Source organism: Poecilia mexicana, unplaced genomic scaffold, assembly GCF_051168715.1.
Source record: "Poecilia mexicana isolate PSO_F unplaced genomic scaffold, ASM5116871v1 scaffold_3, whole genome shotgun sequence".
NCBI classification, from domain to species: domain Eukaryota; kingdom Metazoa; phylum Chordata; class Actinopteri; order Cyprinodontiformes; family Poeciliidae; genus Poecilia; species Poecilia mexicana.
In genome coordinates, this window is record NW_028263372.1 from 31436507 (window position 1) to 31454677 (window position 18171).

The window sequence follows — 18171 nt, forward strand, 5'->3', positions numbered from 1 at the left end:
ACGAGTTGTCATTAAGTTTAAGAAAACATTGAAAATTAGAGTGTAAAACTTGCTTAACATGAGTATCATTGCTCATGGTCTTGTGTGATTTAAAATTTAAATCACAAAGACCTTTATATTTTCTCCACAGAAAAGAAAGTTTTCTGTCATTTAGACTAAAAATATATTATGAATGTCAGAGATTAAGTCAAAGTAGATTTTCAACCTCATTTTCAAATCATAGAGATTAGGTTTTTTTTTTCTCTATAGATTAATGACTAATTATGCTGTGGCACACTTGATAAGTAACGCCCAAAGATCATATGCCACATGTTTATAAATGATTACTAAAAGCATTAAGCATTTCCATTATAATTTTACACATTCTTTTTCAATTTTGACTGGAGACATCTTTTTAGGGTCAAAAAAATTGGCCACCTATTTAGTGACATGTGGGTGGCCATAATGTTACTGCTAATAATGTATGTTATTTGTAGCTAACAAGCACAAATGAAGCCTTGTCCAATATGATTTGTGCACAGCTGTCAATTTCTAAAAGAAAAAAAAGCCCATTAATTGCATTGCCAGTATTATTTTGACAACTATCCAAATCCAATCTGAAGGAAATGTGAAAGTGTACAGCCAAATGTCTTCACTGAATCTGTTCCAGATTAAAAATAGCAAATGAAGCTTTGGCATAATACAGTTATGCTTCGAGGCAGTGTTGGAATGTATATCCTTGGGAAATCCTACTCTGAGATGAGAAAATAGTGATTGGTTGGGGACTAATTATAACTGTGAATAAATACGCAGAAGGAAAAGAGAGGCTAAGCACATTGTATTGCAGGAAGGAGGCATCTAGTGCATTGGTGCAGCTGACTGATGTGCCTAATTGCACTTGTTCCAGAGTGCAGCTTGGAGGTATAAGCCTCTCTTGGCTGATACAGAGTGACATAAGCATTCATTTCAAGATGCCTCTCTGACCACCTGGTGAGTGTATGTCTAATATTCAGTTTCATCCTCATGATAACTGAGCAAAATCTAATGAAGAAGCCTTTGTTGTGAACTGAATTGTGGCATGTGTTTGTATGACTGATGCTTTCAGATTGAGGAGTATACACTTTTAAAAAATCACATGCTGGTGTAACTTTTACATTTGAATCTACACATGAACTTTGCAGCTTTTTATATGTTAATATGGAACACTACATATTATTCCTGATTTATGTTTTGTAGGCAGTGGGATATTCTGCTCTAAATCTTGAATCAAAACTCATGTCTGTGGCTTTTGCTCTGACAAAGGGATTAAATAGATAGTTTAGTTATTTTAAATGTGGTGTCTGGTAAGAGATTATGGCAAGTGAGCGTGCTGCAGAAAATTAACTGAAGAATTCTCAATTAAATCCAACAGAAAACAATTGTCCACTTAACAAGCAGCCAGACTGATAGATTAATTACACAATTCTGTGAAGTTAATAAACGGACCCACCGGTGGGTCCAGCTGCCGGGACCTCGGCTCGCTCTGTAAACAAAGGCTCCACGTGCCTTTAAATTTTTTTTTTATTTTTTATTATCCGCTAAAAGAGGCTTTGATCTTTCAAAAACTATTCCGCATAAAGGTTTTGCCCAAAATGTTAAGTTTAAATTTATTTATACCCCCTGAGGGTGTAAGAGGTTAAAACAACAAATCTCAAATTATTCTGGTGTTAAATGCAAACTGTATTTACTTTTTTACTTTACTGTCATCAGGTTTGCATTAGATAGTTAGCAATGGTATCTTACTTTCAACTTTAGAGTTGGTATTGTGTTCTCAGGCCTACAAACTGCAATTCTTATCATTCATTAGTTTTATTAGACTACAAGTCAGTGAATGTTTTGTCAAGTGGAATATGGTTACGTAGCGTTTGGCGTTAGAGCTGATTCCTATGAGTGATTTATTTTCTTTTTTTTCTTTTTCAAACCCATGTCATGACACTTTCCTACCAGCTTCGGGAAAGTAATACAAAATTTGCTTAAAAATGTCTCATGTCATTCATGCATTTACTGTTTAGAGATGATTTCAGTAATCCTGACTGACATGAAATAGGAAATCCAATCAAACTTTCCAGTGTCGGGCATAATGAAAAATGGTTGTCAATTCTTTTTTTCTTGATTACAGAGAAAACATTTCAGTTGCAGCAGATAAAAACCTGACATACACATTCAGGTTCTATTTATGTCTGAAACCTTTAGGAACACCAAGAAACTATCAGTTTCCTCAGTATTTTACATAGTTCTACTACACATGTCTTTTTATGGACCATTTTCTCTACAAGGGTTTTAAATTATTTAATATATGCATAATATTTCACATTAGTCTTTTTTTCCCCCCTCTTCTTTGGAGAGCTGATTTTAGTTTTTAATACTGCATTTTCATTTCTCTGCAGCTTGTTTTACTGTCCTTAAATTTCTATTTCATCAGCCGAACAAATCTTAAAATCCTTATGACTTTGTGATGAAGCTCGTTTATTTCCCTGTGGAGCTGCTGTGATTTATCTTCATGTCTCTGATTCCTTGGTGAACCTTGGTGTGATGCTGTTGTGAGAATGCTCTCTCTGTCTAATCTTCCGCCTCACACATAGATATGTGCTTTGAAAGTGATATCCTCAAAGCTAATCCCAGCCATTTGTCACAAACGGGTGTTTCAGAGCTGATGGTAGCGATCATTTTTTAAACTGCTGTTTGTGTATTAACTGTTTGATGAAAGGATGTGTTTTCACGCTTAACCTTGACAACAAATCAAGGTTTTTGTGAGGATTTTTTTCAATGTCCTGTAGAAAAATGTATTCTACTCTAGTCAGACATGGGTTAATGCTTGGAGACGATGTACTTCATGTCAAAATTAAATCACTGATGTGAAAGATGAAGGCATTTCTGCAAGATATGTATGTACAACATGTGACAGATCTTTACTAATACATGACACAGGATATCTGCAGCAGATAAAAAATATCTTCAAAGAGACTTGGTCTGCTTGTAAGAAAAAAAAAAAGCGAACTTGGATGAGAATAATGGAGGTTGTGGTTGAGTCTCAAGTGGTAAGAACTTGTAAAACAATTTATGAGCAAAACCAATGTTACTCCTTCCCTCTGTCTTGGTGTAAACGAACAATACATTTAGTTAATTGCTTCATTTAACCTTGATTTATAAAGTCCTTGTGTTTAGAGAAAAGAGGATTTTAGAGTCAAAAAGTGTAACTTTCCCAGAATAGCATCATGTTAAAACCGTGAACTGGAACGATTATTTTGTGGTTGCATAAGCTAAAATTCAACCAGGCAAACAGCTCTAAATAATTTGACAGTCTTGAGAAAAGCTACTCTCATTCATGAGCCGCTCAGCGTGCACTGATGTTATCTTTTCGCCTGACTTGTCATTTTGTGTAGGTTTTAATTGGAATCTCCCTCCTCCCCCCTTTGCTTTGATGGTTATATCTGTTACAACATTTCACATTTCATTTTAAACTTTTCAGTTTCAACAGACGGTTATTTCATCATGCATTGTGTTTGCTGGCTGCAACACAAACTCTTTTTTTTTTTTTTTTCACCATCAGTGTATCTGTAAATACGGAGGACTTCAAAGCTGCTGCCACCCCCCAGGGTGCCTCTGCACATTTACTTTGATTGTGTGTTGATGTGCCCTTGTGCAAAATGTTTGTTTCTGCAGAGGTTGGATTTGTGTTAATGAAGGGCCACAAATGACAGGAAGGTGTTTTCCTTCATGATGTCACAATATGCTGAAAACAATCGATTTATCAGCACTTAATGAGTCTGCATGACTCGGCTCAGTATTTATATTTCATGAGAGTGAGAGCAAATAGTGCCAATTAGAGGCTCAACTTACTTGAGATAAGAAAAAAGACCTCTTTCTGTGTATGAAATAACACCATTTGACATAATTATGACATAATTCTGTCGTTTACGTCATGATTTTTAAATATATTCATCAGGGAAGCAGATATTTCTATATATATAAAAACAGTGCAACTCCTTATGCGTGTGAATGTGTGTGTGAATGACTGAATGTAGTAAAATATCTTCGATTACTCAATAAGAAATGAATTACTTTAAGTAGTGTTTTTACAGAAAACTGTTGCGGGTATTAACAGAGGAGTTCATCTGGAAATTACATTTAAAGGATGTCTTCTCTTTGTACTTGGATATAAGTTGCAACTTATATCCAAATACAAAGAGAAGACATGAAACGGTTAGTTGACAAGTCAAATCAGTGTTTTATACGCCCAACAGAGTTTAACATTAACCAACCATCCATCCATCCATCCATCCATCCATCCACCCACCCACCCACCCACCAATTGTTCCATACATCCATTATCTACCACATAATCTGTGGTTTGGTTGCGGTGAACTCATGAACATAGATTAGGTTAGGAATGCAGACTGACCTTTTGACTCTGCTCTCTCTTCACCATATCAGACTGGTACAGCGTTTGCATCACTGCAGACGCCACACCACTCTGCCTTTCGATCCTCCGCTTCATTTATCCCTCATTAGTGAACAGGACAGCGAAATACCTCCGCTCCTTCAGTTGGGGCTATACCTTTCCCCTGACCTGGAGAGGGCATTGTAACCTTTTCTGTCTCAAAATTGTGATCTTGGATTTGGAGGTGCTGATTCTTATGCCAGCTGCTTCACACTCTGCTGCAGATGATTTGATGATGCGAACACGTCATCTGTCTGTAATTATAAAGAAACCCAACAGTTAGTAAGAAAATAAAATTTATCTTTTATATTCTTAATGAAGTACACATGGGTCTCATTTTGTTTTACTTAATTTATTTAAGATCTGACAGAAAGATCTCCTGTTTGAACAGGCAACTTAGTTTATTGTTTATTTGGATCATATAATTTCTATTCATTTTAAAATTGAGTAAATCCCATATATTAAAAATCATGCCCAGAAGATACAATGGTGCATTCACCATTGCTTGAAAAAAGAGGCTTTAAATTCAACCATTGACTGTAAAAACTATGTAAATACCACAGTGTTCTCGTATCTCCCCCCACAGAGGAGAAGCTAAGATCTCATTTATGGGTGCAGCCATAACACATTTTATTTACAGTCTGTTAATCAACTTAATGAATTGTGGGGATTTTTAGTGGGGGGTAATATTAATGTGACATGATTTGTAAACAGCAGCTCCTCTTAATTAACAAGGTAAACAGACGCAAAATCTGTTTATGAAAATAATATAAATATTTTGTATCTGTTAATGCTTTTGTGGACTTAGTAAGTAGTTAGAAATAATGTGGAAAAAGTGCTAAACTTAATGACCACCAAGGAATACCATTTACCACTTGGAGTAGTGGTAAATGGTGTTCAGTTGCAACATCCATTTGTATGTGTTAGTGTGTCTTGGATAAGTGTGAAATCACCTTAAAGATAATATTAGAGAAAAGATTTCCCTAACAGATGCCTATAATATGCGCTTGGCTTGATATTTTAAGGGTGCATTCACACCAACCCTATTTGGTCCACTTTATTCCACTTTAACTCTGGTCTATAAAGTCTAGTTCATTTGAGGAGGTGTGAATCCTCTGTCAAACTCTGATTTGGACCAAAGAAGCATACTCTGGTCTGTTTTTATACATTCCATGACAAAGCAAGTTGCGCCCATATGTTGTTCAGAGGTTTTCAAGTTGTTTTCTACAGTGGTTCTTGTTCCAGTGCCATCACGGGCGAGGGTTTCGGTTCCTTTGACACAGTGCAGTGTGAAAGGGAAGTGCACCAGCTGAAAATGCAACAAATGTTGCAACTTTGATTGCAAATTGAACCAACTGTACTGGACTAATTCTTATGAAAGCACCATAAATGTCAGCATGGCTTACATGGTGGATGACCTAGACCAAATGTAGCATGTGGGAATGTGTGGTGGGTGTTGGATATGTGGAAAAGAGGACAATGAATCTTTTAAAGAGAGGGATATTAGAGTCTCTGTTGAGGTTTGGTGCTTAAGAAAGAGAAGGTTAATCTGGGTGACTGATGTCAGGCCAAACAATGGAGAGTAAGTTAGCAGGAAAAGTCCTGTGTTAAGCACCACTAATGGCATTAAATGAAATAACTAGCTTAAGCTGAATCTCATGCTGTTTTTACATACTAATGTTATGTAATTACTTTCTTTGTTACTATAATTTAAAGGGTGTTTCTCTGCTGTGCAAATGAGATGTGTTCAAAATCTGTTCTCTTGATGCTTTCTTATGAAAGAACTTGGTCTTTCTTGTCCTTACAGAATTACCCTCCAAGTTAACATGGTCTAGTCACTGTTTCCCAGACCAGCAGATATGGAAGAGAGGTGGTTATTATGTTTTTCCCTGAGTGGGGCAGACATGAGTAAAGAAATGAAATGAGATTGAAAAGCGTGGAAACAACAGAATTTGGGTCTTTGACCCCAGGAGGCGTCACCACTTGAGAAAGAAAAGGTTTTACAATAAGGGTCCAAAGTTCAGGTTAGAAATTATGTTTACCTTGCACAAATTATTCTCAGCTATGATTTTACAACAATACAGTGCATATAATAAAATCTCTAACTAAATGCTGATATTATAACTTTTTGGCACAGGGGAATAGAGGCAAACAGTGATTTTCATGGGCTTCTATTGTTGCCTTGAAATAGATCTTCAGGCTGGGCTTTTAATTATTCTCTCTTGGATAGATAAATCAGAGATATAGGTGTTTTTAGTAATTTTTCCCTCCTTGAAACTCAACTTTTTAACCCCCATTTTAATTCATTTAGCTGTTTTGCTTTCCAAAACTAACTCAACTCAGCTTGTCAGAAAGTACATCATCTTGTTTTGGAAGCTTTTCAGATGGAAAAGATGCATTTGGAAGAGTCTGAGACATTATGCATATTAGGTTTATCAAATCCAAAAAGCTTTAATTGTTGCTTTAGACAATCAATGATGCCAGATGTAGAAGCAGATGGTGCCCTTTGCTATGTTCTCTTACCAAATATTTCTTATTACTCTAACTAATAATCTTTGAACATTTCATAATTAGCATCGCCACTAGACTTGATTTTCTTCATTGGTCTAAAATCTGAAAAGATTTCATGGTAAGTGTATTGCAATACCAGCCGTCTCCAGTTTGCAGCCTTTGCTCTGCAGTAATGAAAAATAAATTGCCTATATCAATGCATCTGTTGATAGCGAAGCCCTCTACATTTCTGAACTTTAACATTTCCTGATGTGTTGTAGTTTTCTAGAAAAATACAACAACAATGCAACATGCTCTTCACGGCAATTTTCGTTAGTCAGAAAGTCAGATTTACAATCCTAGACTGCTGCCGCCTTTACAGTCTGACGAAAGCACACTCAGGAGACAAAACAGAGATCCATTAAATACTTGATGCAGCCATTAATATAGTCTGCACTCTCTGCAGATTTGATATCTGCTTGTGGACTCATAAAGTCAGTGACCCAGATGGCTACAGGGTTGCGGGTAGTGTGCAGTAATTTTTGTGTGAATGTCAGCAGGAGGGAGACTTGTTCTCTATGCATCCATAGAGTCACACTTCAGGTGAGCTGTTGGTGTTGTGAAAATCTGTGCTGAGGCAGATACGCAGATATTGTGTGACCCAGGTCCAGGTCTGAAGGGGTTTGTTAGGGGTGGAGGGGCATGCCTGACACAATGCATACACAGAGATGAGTCTGGTTTGTGAGTAGGAACAACCTCTGCATGTGGAATGAGAGGCAGCAGGGAAAGGAGGAGGAGGAGGAGGAAGAGGAAGGACTAACACGGGTGCAGCCTTCTTCTCAGCTCTGTCATGTTAATACAACACCAGGCTGTGTGTGTGTGCATGTGTGTGCACGGCTGCGTTTGTGCATCCAGAGGGCTATCCGGTAGATTGTGGTGTGCTCGGGAGAGAAGATGGGAGCTGCGAGACGTTGATTGGTTGTTGGGTTTCATGGGGTGTGGCTAGAATTTGAATGCCTGCCTTTCGCACAGGCAGGTTTCGGGGACAGTGACCGAAGAGGGATGGAGTGTTTGAGCCTGTGTGTGTGGTGGTGGGGAGAGTATCGGAGCTTGTGAGAGAGAGGAGGAAAGAGAAGAAAAGAAGGGGGGGCATATCGAGAGAGCGAAAAAAGGAGGGAGCTTCTGGGAGCAATTCTGGACTACCGCTCAAACACTGCAGTCTTTCTTTTGCTTCTCTGAGGAAACAGGGTTCCCCTTCTTGCTGCCTAATGCTCCTTCTTACTTCTTCCGTGGCTGCGTTGCTATGACCCTGATGGACACCTTGATCTCCTCACCCACCTAAAGAAGAGGAGAAACGAGCTGTAGCGGAGAAGGGAGAAACAAGAGGAGGCGAAACCACACACTTTGTCTCTGTGATGAGAGTCTGGAAATTAATTATCTACCGTCAGCACAGAGGGGGGAGCGCAGAGAGGTGCACAGTTAATAGAATAACTGAGAGTTGAAGAGGGTGACTTTGTAGAGGTGTGAAGAACAGGCTGTGGCGAGGCGCAGAGAAACCCCTAGGCACTTCTCAGAAACAAAAAAGGGACAAGTTTGGGTCGACGCGTGAAGTGAGGAGGAAATTAGGCAAGGAAGTAACTCCACAGGGATACTAATTCAAGAAGCCAAAGAACTGTCCAATCGCAAGCATCCTTCATCCTTTCATTCCTCTTTCCAACCTTCCTCTTAAATCCATAACTACATCCCTAACTCTCATCCCCTTGCCTTTTTTTTAGTTATTCTTTTTTTGCATGTCAGCAAAAGCACATCATCAGCCACATTCACATGCTGAACGCTCAGATGCACCTAAGACCCACAGCGCAGCGTTGTATTCTCAGAAATAGATGTGTCATCTGCTGCTGAGTAAGAAGTTGATTTAGCTGTATTATAGGTGTCATTACTTGCTGGACAGGAGCACCTGCTCTGGAATCTCTTGTGAGACCAGGTAGGACATTTCTGGATCATTTTGGGTACTCCAAGCAGGTGGGGATGTGTTAAGCTCTCCAGTCGTTCACCTGATTGAAACGTTATGAGATGAAACTGCAGACCGGCTTATCTCCCAGAGCACGACACCTATGTTTGAGGGATTATGCTAAGGGAAATAGGGATGTGCAGCTGTACTTGTGCATGGCAAGACAGTGTCCGAAATACAATGAATTACACAGGTGGTGTCGCCAGAATGTGCAAGGTCTTGTGCTCAATGTAATGACTCTAAAAGATTAAAGGCAACTCAATTGGGGTGACACATTTTCTTCAATAGATTAATTTAGATCACGTGTGACCCCATTTATGATATAATTAAGCATTGCTAGGATTTGTCGGGGGGGTCATAATTATCTTAAAATCCATTTCGCTGTTCTTGGAGGAGTAAGTCGTAGTACCTTGTAGTGAACTTGCCTCAGAGCTGAAGCACACAGAGTGACTATTAAGACTTTCTAAAGACTAATTGTGCTTCCACAATGAGACGCTCAAGCACAGATGAGACTCCGTACCGACGCAGTCCATCTCTGGACAGCAAACCTGACACTCCGCCCTTCACTTCTGGTTTTCACCGATTCAGTGGGGAGTTTGAATATAAGAGACCTCCTTTTGCTTTCGGCTTCCACACAACAAAGGGGCCAAAGAACTCCAACGGGCGCTACGCCCAGGGGAAGAAGTATGTGGTGTTTTACCTGGACCTCTCCTTCATATTCCTTCTAGAACTGCGGCGCTGCAGGATGGCTGAGGGTTGCATGATGGCCCTACGCTATGGAATGGTCTTCTTCAACCTCCTTTTCTGGGTAAGTTCTTCATTTTTTCTTGCATCAAAGAGCGTATGAATAAGTTTTGAAAACTGACAACAAAGCCATGTGTTTCTTTCTATACTTTCTCTGTTTCTCCCTCACTGTGACTTTTCTGTCCTGTTAGCTGTTTGCTGGTCTGTGCAGTCACAGAGATGTTATATGAGAAACAAGGGGCAGCATGAGGAAGAGGCAGATCATGCATTTAGATCTTGTGTACAAAGCCCACTGTGTGGGTGGGAGAAGCTTTTTCTGTTACCAATAATGTACTTTCAGTGTGGGTGTACTCTGAATTGTTTTCCTTGTTAAGCTTTGGCATATTGGAAGCTTGCGTTGTGTGCAGACTTTAATCACAGTGGCGTTCCAGTTTTTCTGCAGTACCTCTACTATACCTTCCTTCCTCCCAGTGCATCGATGCTGCTCAGTCCATCAGAGGATCTGCTGTCACTCTGCTCTATCTGACGGATTGTATCTGTTTGCTGTGGGGATGTTTGAGCTCCAGTGTGTCTGCCTCTGTCACTCTCACTCTGATAGCCTCACAACAGATCACTTTCATTTGCACAGTGACGCCTGTCGCGCTTCCCTGCTATGCTTCACATTTAAACATCTTTAGCTTGTGTATTTTCTTCCCACAGGCTCCCACAGTGCAATCCAATGCAACTTGTCACAGAGTTTTAAAGCCAGTCTTGCATCTGCGGCTATTTCTGTGGGATTACTTGATTTGTCAAATGTCTGCTTTTATCACTATGGGAATGAAATGAACGCCTTGAGTGCTGAAATGAAATCTGGCTGCCAAAATGCAACCCCCCTTGAGGAATAAGTGACCTCTTCTTTCATTATTTTCTTGTCTTTTGGTAGAGCCTTTGTTGTGTGGTGCAGGAATGATTGGTATTGTTTGGAAACATATTATTCTAACCCTCTCACTCACATGAATGCTCAGATCTGTTTTTCATAGTTTGCTTACATTTTAAATTGTAAGCAAAATGGTTGAATTGTTGAAAACATGCAATTTCTTGAATGGCTCAACAGGTTATCAACTAGAAAATGCTGAAAATCTGTCAACATTGAAATGTAAGCATAGCAAAAAAAAAAGAAAGAAAAGAAAATTAGACTATGTCAAAATCACTCCAACCACATTTTGAGGTTGGAGTGATTTTGCTTATGCTAAAGAGTGTAACTGTTGTAAAACCCCCCCAAAAAAACAAACCCATTTTAACTCTACGGCTTTGTTAAACATTTTTTTAGAGAAAGAAGATCAAACTCCTCTCTTCTTTTTCCCACATTTTTAGAGACTGCTGAACTCGAGAGTTGGGGCTTTCCCCAAAAGACATTCACATTTAACCAGGACCAGGTCGAACCTGGTTCCCTGAAAACATGAAAGAACTGATTTGTCTTCCCACTACTTGGGAAACTAATAGAAATATATCTTGTAGTGAAAGTTTGTTCCTCTCTTCCCCTGTTGTATTCTGAATCTCTGCACTAGGCTACAGCAATAAAGGGACCATTTGCACTAGAGATGTGAAGAATAACTGATTTGTGCTGACTGGGTATCAGTTGTGTTTAGATGCTGCTGTTGGTTGAAATCCATCCCATTGGCTCATGCACCATTTTAATCTGTGTCCTCTGAGCTGTTGAAAAGAAGGATGAAAGACAAAAAACTTCTAAAGATAATCTCTTCCACTGATGTCCTTGCTATACCGGGCTATTATTTTTTTCTCACTAGTGGCTGCTACTGTTTGCAATGAGAACTGCAGAGAGTGTTGCAAAATAAAGGCTGTGCAGTACATTTTGTTTCTCTTTGATCAGGTAGATAAAATAATACCCCTGAGGTATCAGCTTATTCTAACCCATAGATTAAATAAAGTGCTGACCAATATCGAATTTCAAATCACACTTATACCTTGTTCAGGTATAAGTGTGATTTGGGATAAGATTATGTAAGATTTGGAAATCCCCTGCAAAGAATTTTATGACAACGGATTGTTTTTAACAACAGTGGACAGCAAACTGAGCCATGTCTACTAAACTATTGACAGCAGCCTCACCATCTGGGCAGATAACTGGACTAACCACTCAACTATCATGTCGTGAGGCTATAAAGAGCAAAATGGCAACTATAATGAAGCCACTGTATTTTTACTTAAGGTTGTATAAACATTAGAACCTCACGTAAGCCCATTGCTATGTAATTTCAACCAGTAGCAAATATTTCCAAGATAATCAGACTTAAAAGCTATAGAGGAGTTAATTCTAGCGTGCTTTCTAGATTTATTGGTTTTAGGTTTTTGTCTTACCCATCAACTCGTTAGCTTTGCAGAATTGTGACAAAGTATCACTCTTCCCTTAATTCACCAAATCTACTCTTCATCTTACAGAATAAGGGCTTAGTGCAGAAATGCAGCGGATGAGAGGAGTCAGTGTTTTATTATTAGCACTCCTTTTGTAGTGCCACCTGGGAGACATTATAGGCACAAAGAGCAACAGCCCTCTCCTCTTGTAAAGTCAGTTCTTTTCAAATCCTCCAGATAAGAAGAGAGAAGCTCTTCTAATATCAAACCTGTCATTGAAAATAATGAATCTCAGATAAAATGATTGTAGCTGTACGTTAAATTCAAACCCAACTTTAAAGGTCTTGATTTTCATAATAATCATTTAAGAGGAAGTGCTTCTTTTTGGCTTGACTGAGATAATATGAAAACTGATTTGATAAGTAAAATTACATTTGACTTAAACTTTTTCACTTTGAAATGCAAACTCAAAATCCGATGTGAGAAAATGAATGCATCTTATATTATTTATGTTAGTGAGACTTCGGCACCTCCACCTTACGTGTTAATAAACTGTCACATTGTGAGGAAGTAATCTATTCCACATATCTTACCCCTTGAAGACAGAAGAGGTGCTATAAAAATTCTTGTGAAACCAGATTAAATATATCAGACGCAACCCTGTGTTAATATGTTGTGTGTGTTCGCATTTATGCTGTGTGAAAATAGGTATGATTAAATCTCTTATTAGCAATGTTCATGCGTACTTTTTGTACGTGTTTTGTTTTGAGGATAACTGCTCAGCATCAAAGCCTCCACAAAGTGTATAAAAAAAAGATCTAAAGAAGGAACTACTTTTTAATGTACCCTCCTCTAATCAGAAAAATGGAGTTGAGATATTATATATTTACTGAAGCAGCTGCTTTGCTCGCTGAAGGACAAAACTTACACAACAACAACAACAACAACAACAAGAAACAGACTTTAAAGCAGAGCAGGTAGTAGAAATAAAGTGTCCTTCCATGCATGGGAGCGTTTTGAAAGTGAATTTTGATGCATATTTTTGGAATTTACAGTTGGAGATGAATGGTGGTGTGAATAAATATGAAACCAGATTTTGTTTTTTTTATTATATTTGATCCAATTTACGGAGCCTTTCAGTTGCCACACTAAAAGAACATGTTGCTTAGACAGACCTTGAACAAATTTAATTTCCTTTTGGATTACTGGACCAGAAAATAACATTTTGACATCTGAACGTTCACAAGTATCTGCTATATTCACACTATTGCGGCTGACGCCAAAATAATATCATTATCCATGTTACAAAAATATTAGTTGTTGTTGTTTGAGTTATTATGTTACTTATTGTCTAGTGAATTATGGTCAAGGCAACTGTAAACAAAGTAAAACAAAATTTAAAATAAACTATATAAGCATAACCCACCAATCTTAGATTTGATTTAGCTAAAGCTAAAGTTTATCCCTTGAACACCATTGTGTATGTTCACATCAGCATTAAACCATGCTGTGCAATACGTAGGGGCTAGCATTGTGCTAATCAGCTGCTAATGTGCTAAAATCACCATCATTGTCATTAGCTTAAAGCCAAAATACTAATCCAGGACAAAAACAAATTTCTCAGTAGATTACAACATTAAAAATAAACTCACCACTTTGGGCAATCTTAAAGAATGTTTGTAAGAAGTAATTTTAAAGAATATTTCAGCTTGCTTGCTTCACCTGTTGACAGCATAAACTACTTCCAGACCGCCATCAACACACTTCCGGTTTTCCATCATGTAACTTGAGCCAATGTAAATAAACTGTGGAGCTTCCTAGTGGAACACGGGGAGTGAATCTAACAATCCTTAACTGAATCCTGTCCCATTACAGAAGAACCCTTAACAGTAAAAGCAACATAAAAAGCTAGCTTTGGAATTGCACTCAAGAACAAAGATATTAATTTCTGAAGATAAGTCCTGTGATTTGATGAGACCAAAATATTTTAACTATTGTTAGATTTGGGGACAAAAGAGGGAACTTTCGAGTTGAAAAAGGAAGTGTGAGCAAGGCGACCTACAAACCTGACCCAATTACACAACTACCGTCAGTAGGAATGGGCCAAAATTCCAGCTAACTGACCTTAAACAGGACACATTTTATTCGATTATGTCAGACAGTGAGAAAAATAGTTGTATGTAACTTTTAAGGAGATTTGATTTCAACTATATATGTTTAGAAACAAGAAATGTTTCATTTCTAGTTGTCTTGGCCTGTGTGCTGCAGATGCATTCAAATACATTTGGTATTAATATAAAGATATCCATCATCCATCATTTTCGACTTGCTGTAAAGGAGGCAGAGCTTTCTTTACAGCACAGTTTTTGCACTGTGTCTCACCTCCTGCACACTTAAGGCAGATGCTTCCCCTACACCACGTTTTTCACATTTCATGCTGTGAGAACTCCATCTCCTGCAGCAAATCTCATGCCATGAATTACAGTACATGAGAGGCGGTGGAAACAAGTTTGAATCATGTGTTCACGTGTGAAGACATCTTAAACTCATGTCACTGAGTAAAATGGTAATGCCATCCAGTCACAAGAAACATTTCTTTACGTGTAGTTTCTGAGAAGCCATTGTACATGAACGAGCTGGAAGCTTGAAGGGTAAATCACAGCATGATTTTGTGCGAAGAGAAAACATTAAACACAGTAAAGAACTAAGAAACTGGTATGAAAAGCACAGAAAAAGCTGCATAGAGCATTTAAAATCACCATAAAAGACTTTTCACCACTGTAAATGTCACCAGGTCAGATCTTAATATTGAGAATTTATGTATGTTTACATTTCCTGCTTGTGCATACTAATGTTTTCTGTGGAGTCATTTTGAAGCCTAAAATCATCCATTTGGATTCTTGTTGGCCATCACAAGTTAATGCTACTGGCCAATGTGAGCCTGTACTGTTTCTTATTAAATCAGTGGTTAGTAGGTAGCCTATACAGAACGTACCCTGCATGTGTCGAAAACGGCAAAGACTACACATTGCCCTGAGGACATTATCCCCATGGTGACACATGGTGGTGGCGGCAGCATTGTGTCGTAGGGGTGCCTTTCTTCAGGAGGACCAGAGAGGTTGGAGGTGGTTGGAGTTAAAGGTTGGGCATCTGCTGAGCTCAACATACAAGCTACTTCTCAGTGAAACGCTGGTAAAAAAAAAATATTGTGAAAGGGTTAATAGAGATGTTGTGATAACTTCCTGAAGGTGGAGTGTCAGAAAGAGCAAGCGTCTCTGAAAGAAACAGAGGCTAAATTTTAAGGCGTTAAATTACAAAGTCAAATTTCTTTTAAGTCTTATTTGAAATATACATTATTTTTTATAATGACTGAGGGTGTTGTACTTACTTGATTGTGTTGTAAAATTACACAATGTGGCTAGAAAATACATAATACTACCACTTTAAGTTGTTTTACAAAAGGAATGGGCAAACAATTTATTCTCTATGCATATAGCTAGATGTCAGATGCCCTAAAATGGCAAAAGTAGGACTTAATACATATTCATTAGTTGTAAAAAAAAAAAAAAAAAAAAGTATATAGGAAATAATAAAATACAAAACCATGTAACCTTTTCCTTCGATTTAACAATAATGGGCTATTTTGTGCCTTCCTATTCCAGATAATATTCCAGATTTAATGTGATAAAATGGGGAAAAAAATTCAGTGGGCTATGGGCCTTTTAAAGGCACTGTATCTTTATTGCTATAGAGTAAAAGTAAAGCACCATCAACCAAAAAGAATACTTACTGAATGATTTAGTATAGTAGACAAAAAGAGACCTTCACAGAGAACTGTGTCATGGTGCAAAACTCAATTCAAACAAGCTGCATGGTCCTTTTTCATGTTCACCTCCAGTTAAAGATAAATGTATGCAATATAGTAGGTTGATGCATGGATCCTACCCATTAAACATTGTGGTCCAGCTTTTTATATGTGAGCTAAGTGCTATTTAAGCAGATTGCAGAAAAAAAATCTATATAATGATTTATTGATCTTCATGGAACTAATTTTCAGCTGTGATAAAGATTTAGTTTTGGTCGTTCTGAACAACCTGGCTCAAGTTACAACTGGGCGGACTTCAAGTCTTCTGTTTTTGAACTAGAAACCCTTCGTTACACAAATCTCTATTTATAAACAGAATCAAAGGACGTGCAAAGGTAAACAGCTGGAGCTCTGCAGCACGTCAAAGGTTGGCTGGATGCACACACACAGCAAAAGAGCAGCAGTGCAGCAGGGCACCTGTCATGCAGCTGGAGTGAAGTTGATGAGTACCATCTTATTATGGCCCTGCTGAGTATGAAGAGAGTCAGAGAATGTAATGCAATTCTAAGCTGGAGCACTGTGTGCTATTTGGACGATTTACAAAGATGAAAACAAATTCCCACCTTATAGTAGAACCACTAATAAAAATCTGCTTAAACATATCTCGTCTCTGTAGGCTTTCAGCATCAACGACAAAAATAATCGGTAACAGGATCAGATTGTCTGCCAAAGGCAGTCAATGTACAGTGGTGTAGTGTGTTGTAAACACACATCGACACCTGGATTAGAAAGTGACAAACAGGATTCCACTGAGAAAGCTGTCTTGTTGAATTGTTGATACTGTCAGCTTTAATTAATACCATTACAATTAAATGCCTGTGCTGTAGGCAGGCAGGGTGATGATGAAAAAGAACAATACAACACGCTGTGGGAGAAAACAGGAGGAAACGATGCATGCTTTTTATGATAAACATCCAGCAAATCTGATGTTTCGTCCTTGTATTTTATTCAGCAAATATCTGTCCTTCTGTAGTTTTAATGCTAAAATCTTTTCATCTTCCTTAAACTTTAGAAGTGGATTAAATTTTTCCCTTTCATGTTTTTCTATGGCTTTCTATTAGGTCTCTATTGTAACAGACATCTAGCTCACTTTGAACACATCTTAGTTTTTTTCAGCTTTATTGTTGCTAATGACATCAACTTACAGACACTTTTAGTTTTTTTTTCTGTCACCACCTTTTCCAACTGAGTCTATCAAAAATGGCTCAAATCTGCGGCATCCAACTGATGCAACTGATGTGTCTGCAGTCTCTTCAGTGTTATTTCAACATCAGCGCAACTTTCCTAAATTCGGGAATGCTTGCCCTGCTAACCTGGGCTAACGTGATAACAGCCCACATTGATTAAAACACCAGACTGGTTGAATTTAATTTGTTGAACTAAATGGCGGTGCAATAAACTACAGTTTACTGTCATTTAAATGTAACTCATAAAGGCATCACAAGACAAACATTTGCTCTTCAGACTGTACAAAGCATTTCTCTGCATAAATGTTTGTCAACATTTAGATAAGGCATACTGTATGTTATCTGGAGGAGTGTCACCCCTATTTATCTATATTTATGTGAGATTCACCTGGGATAAAAATCGTTCTACCATTGCTTTTTGTGACACTAAAACAGCTGTAAAATTTGTATGATCGTTTGGAAACCTGTGGTTACTGCACTATTGGGGAGGAAATGGGAAATAAAGCAATCTGCTGAATTCACTAAATCATTATTGCAAAGATAAACTCTGTAATCTGCAAATAAAATTATATCAATGTATCTAAAAGCTAATTGTTGCTAATTTCGATTCATAATGCATACCCAAATTTCATGGTAATGCAAAAAATGTCTTTGTCTACAACATTTTTTCTATGTTTGAGTGAATTTTGCAACCTCTGGCTATGAAATCTGAATGCTTTCTCAGTCAAAATTAAAGGGGAAATTTTTTTTTTTTCTTATATTTTCCTTAGCTCATTTGTATCTCCTAATTTGTGGCAATAAGTAATAAGATTGGGAATCAAGGACAAAAGGAGAATAAACCACTGAAACAAGCAGGACTTGATGGGTTTGCATGCCCAGATTTTGAATGAGATAGCAACCAGTTTGCTACAGAAATGTGCTAAACATTCATCTCCTATCACAGCTATGTAAGTTGTATATTACTGCTAGGAGAAAAAAATGTTTTCTTCAATGCATTCCTTGACATTTTCAGTCCTAACATTTTGCAGTATGATGCACATGTCTCCTTTTGCACAAGATTCAG

The 18171-nt window shown here is 38.0% G+C and overlaps 1 protein-coding gene across 3 annotated transcripts in view; it reads left to right on the plus strand.

The window, feature by feature from the left end:
- tspan4a (tetraspanin 4a) overlaps positions 1–18171 on the plus strand; it is a 167051-nt gene that overhangs the window by 21941 nt on the left and 126939 nt on the right. For 2 of the 3 annotated variants that reach the window (XM_088004439.1, XM_088004440.1), the window contains exon 1: positions 9448–9768. In XM_088004439.1, the coding sequence (XP_087860565.1) occupies positions 9448–9768 (321 nt within the window). Of the gene's footprint in view, positions 1–9447; positions 9769–18171 lie in introns of those variants that run through there. The other variant, XM_088004441.1, reaches the window with a different exon arrangement.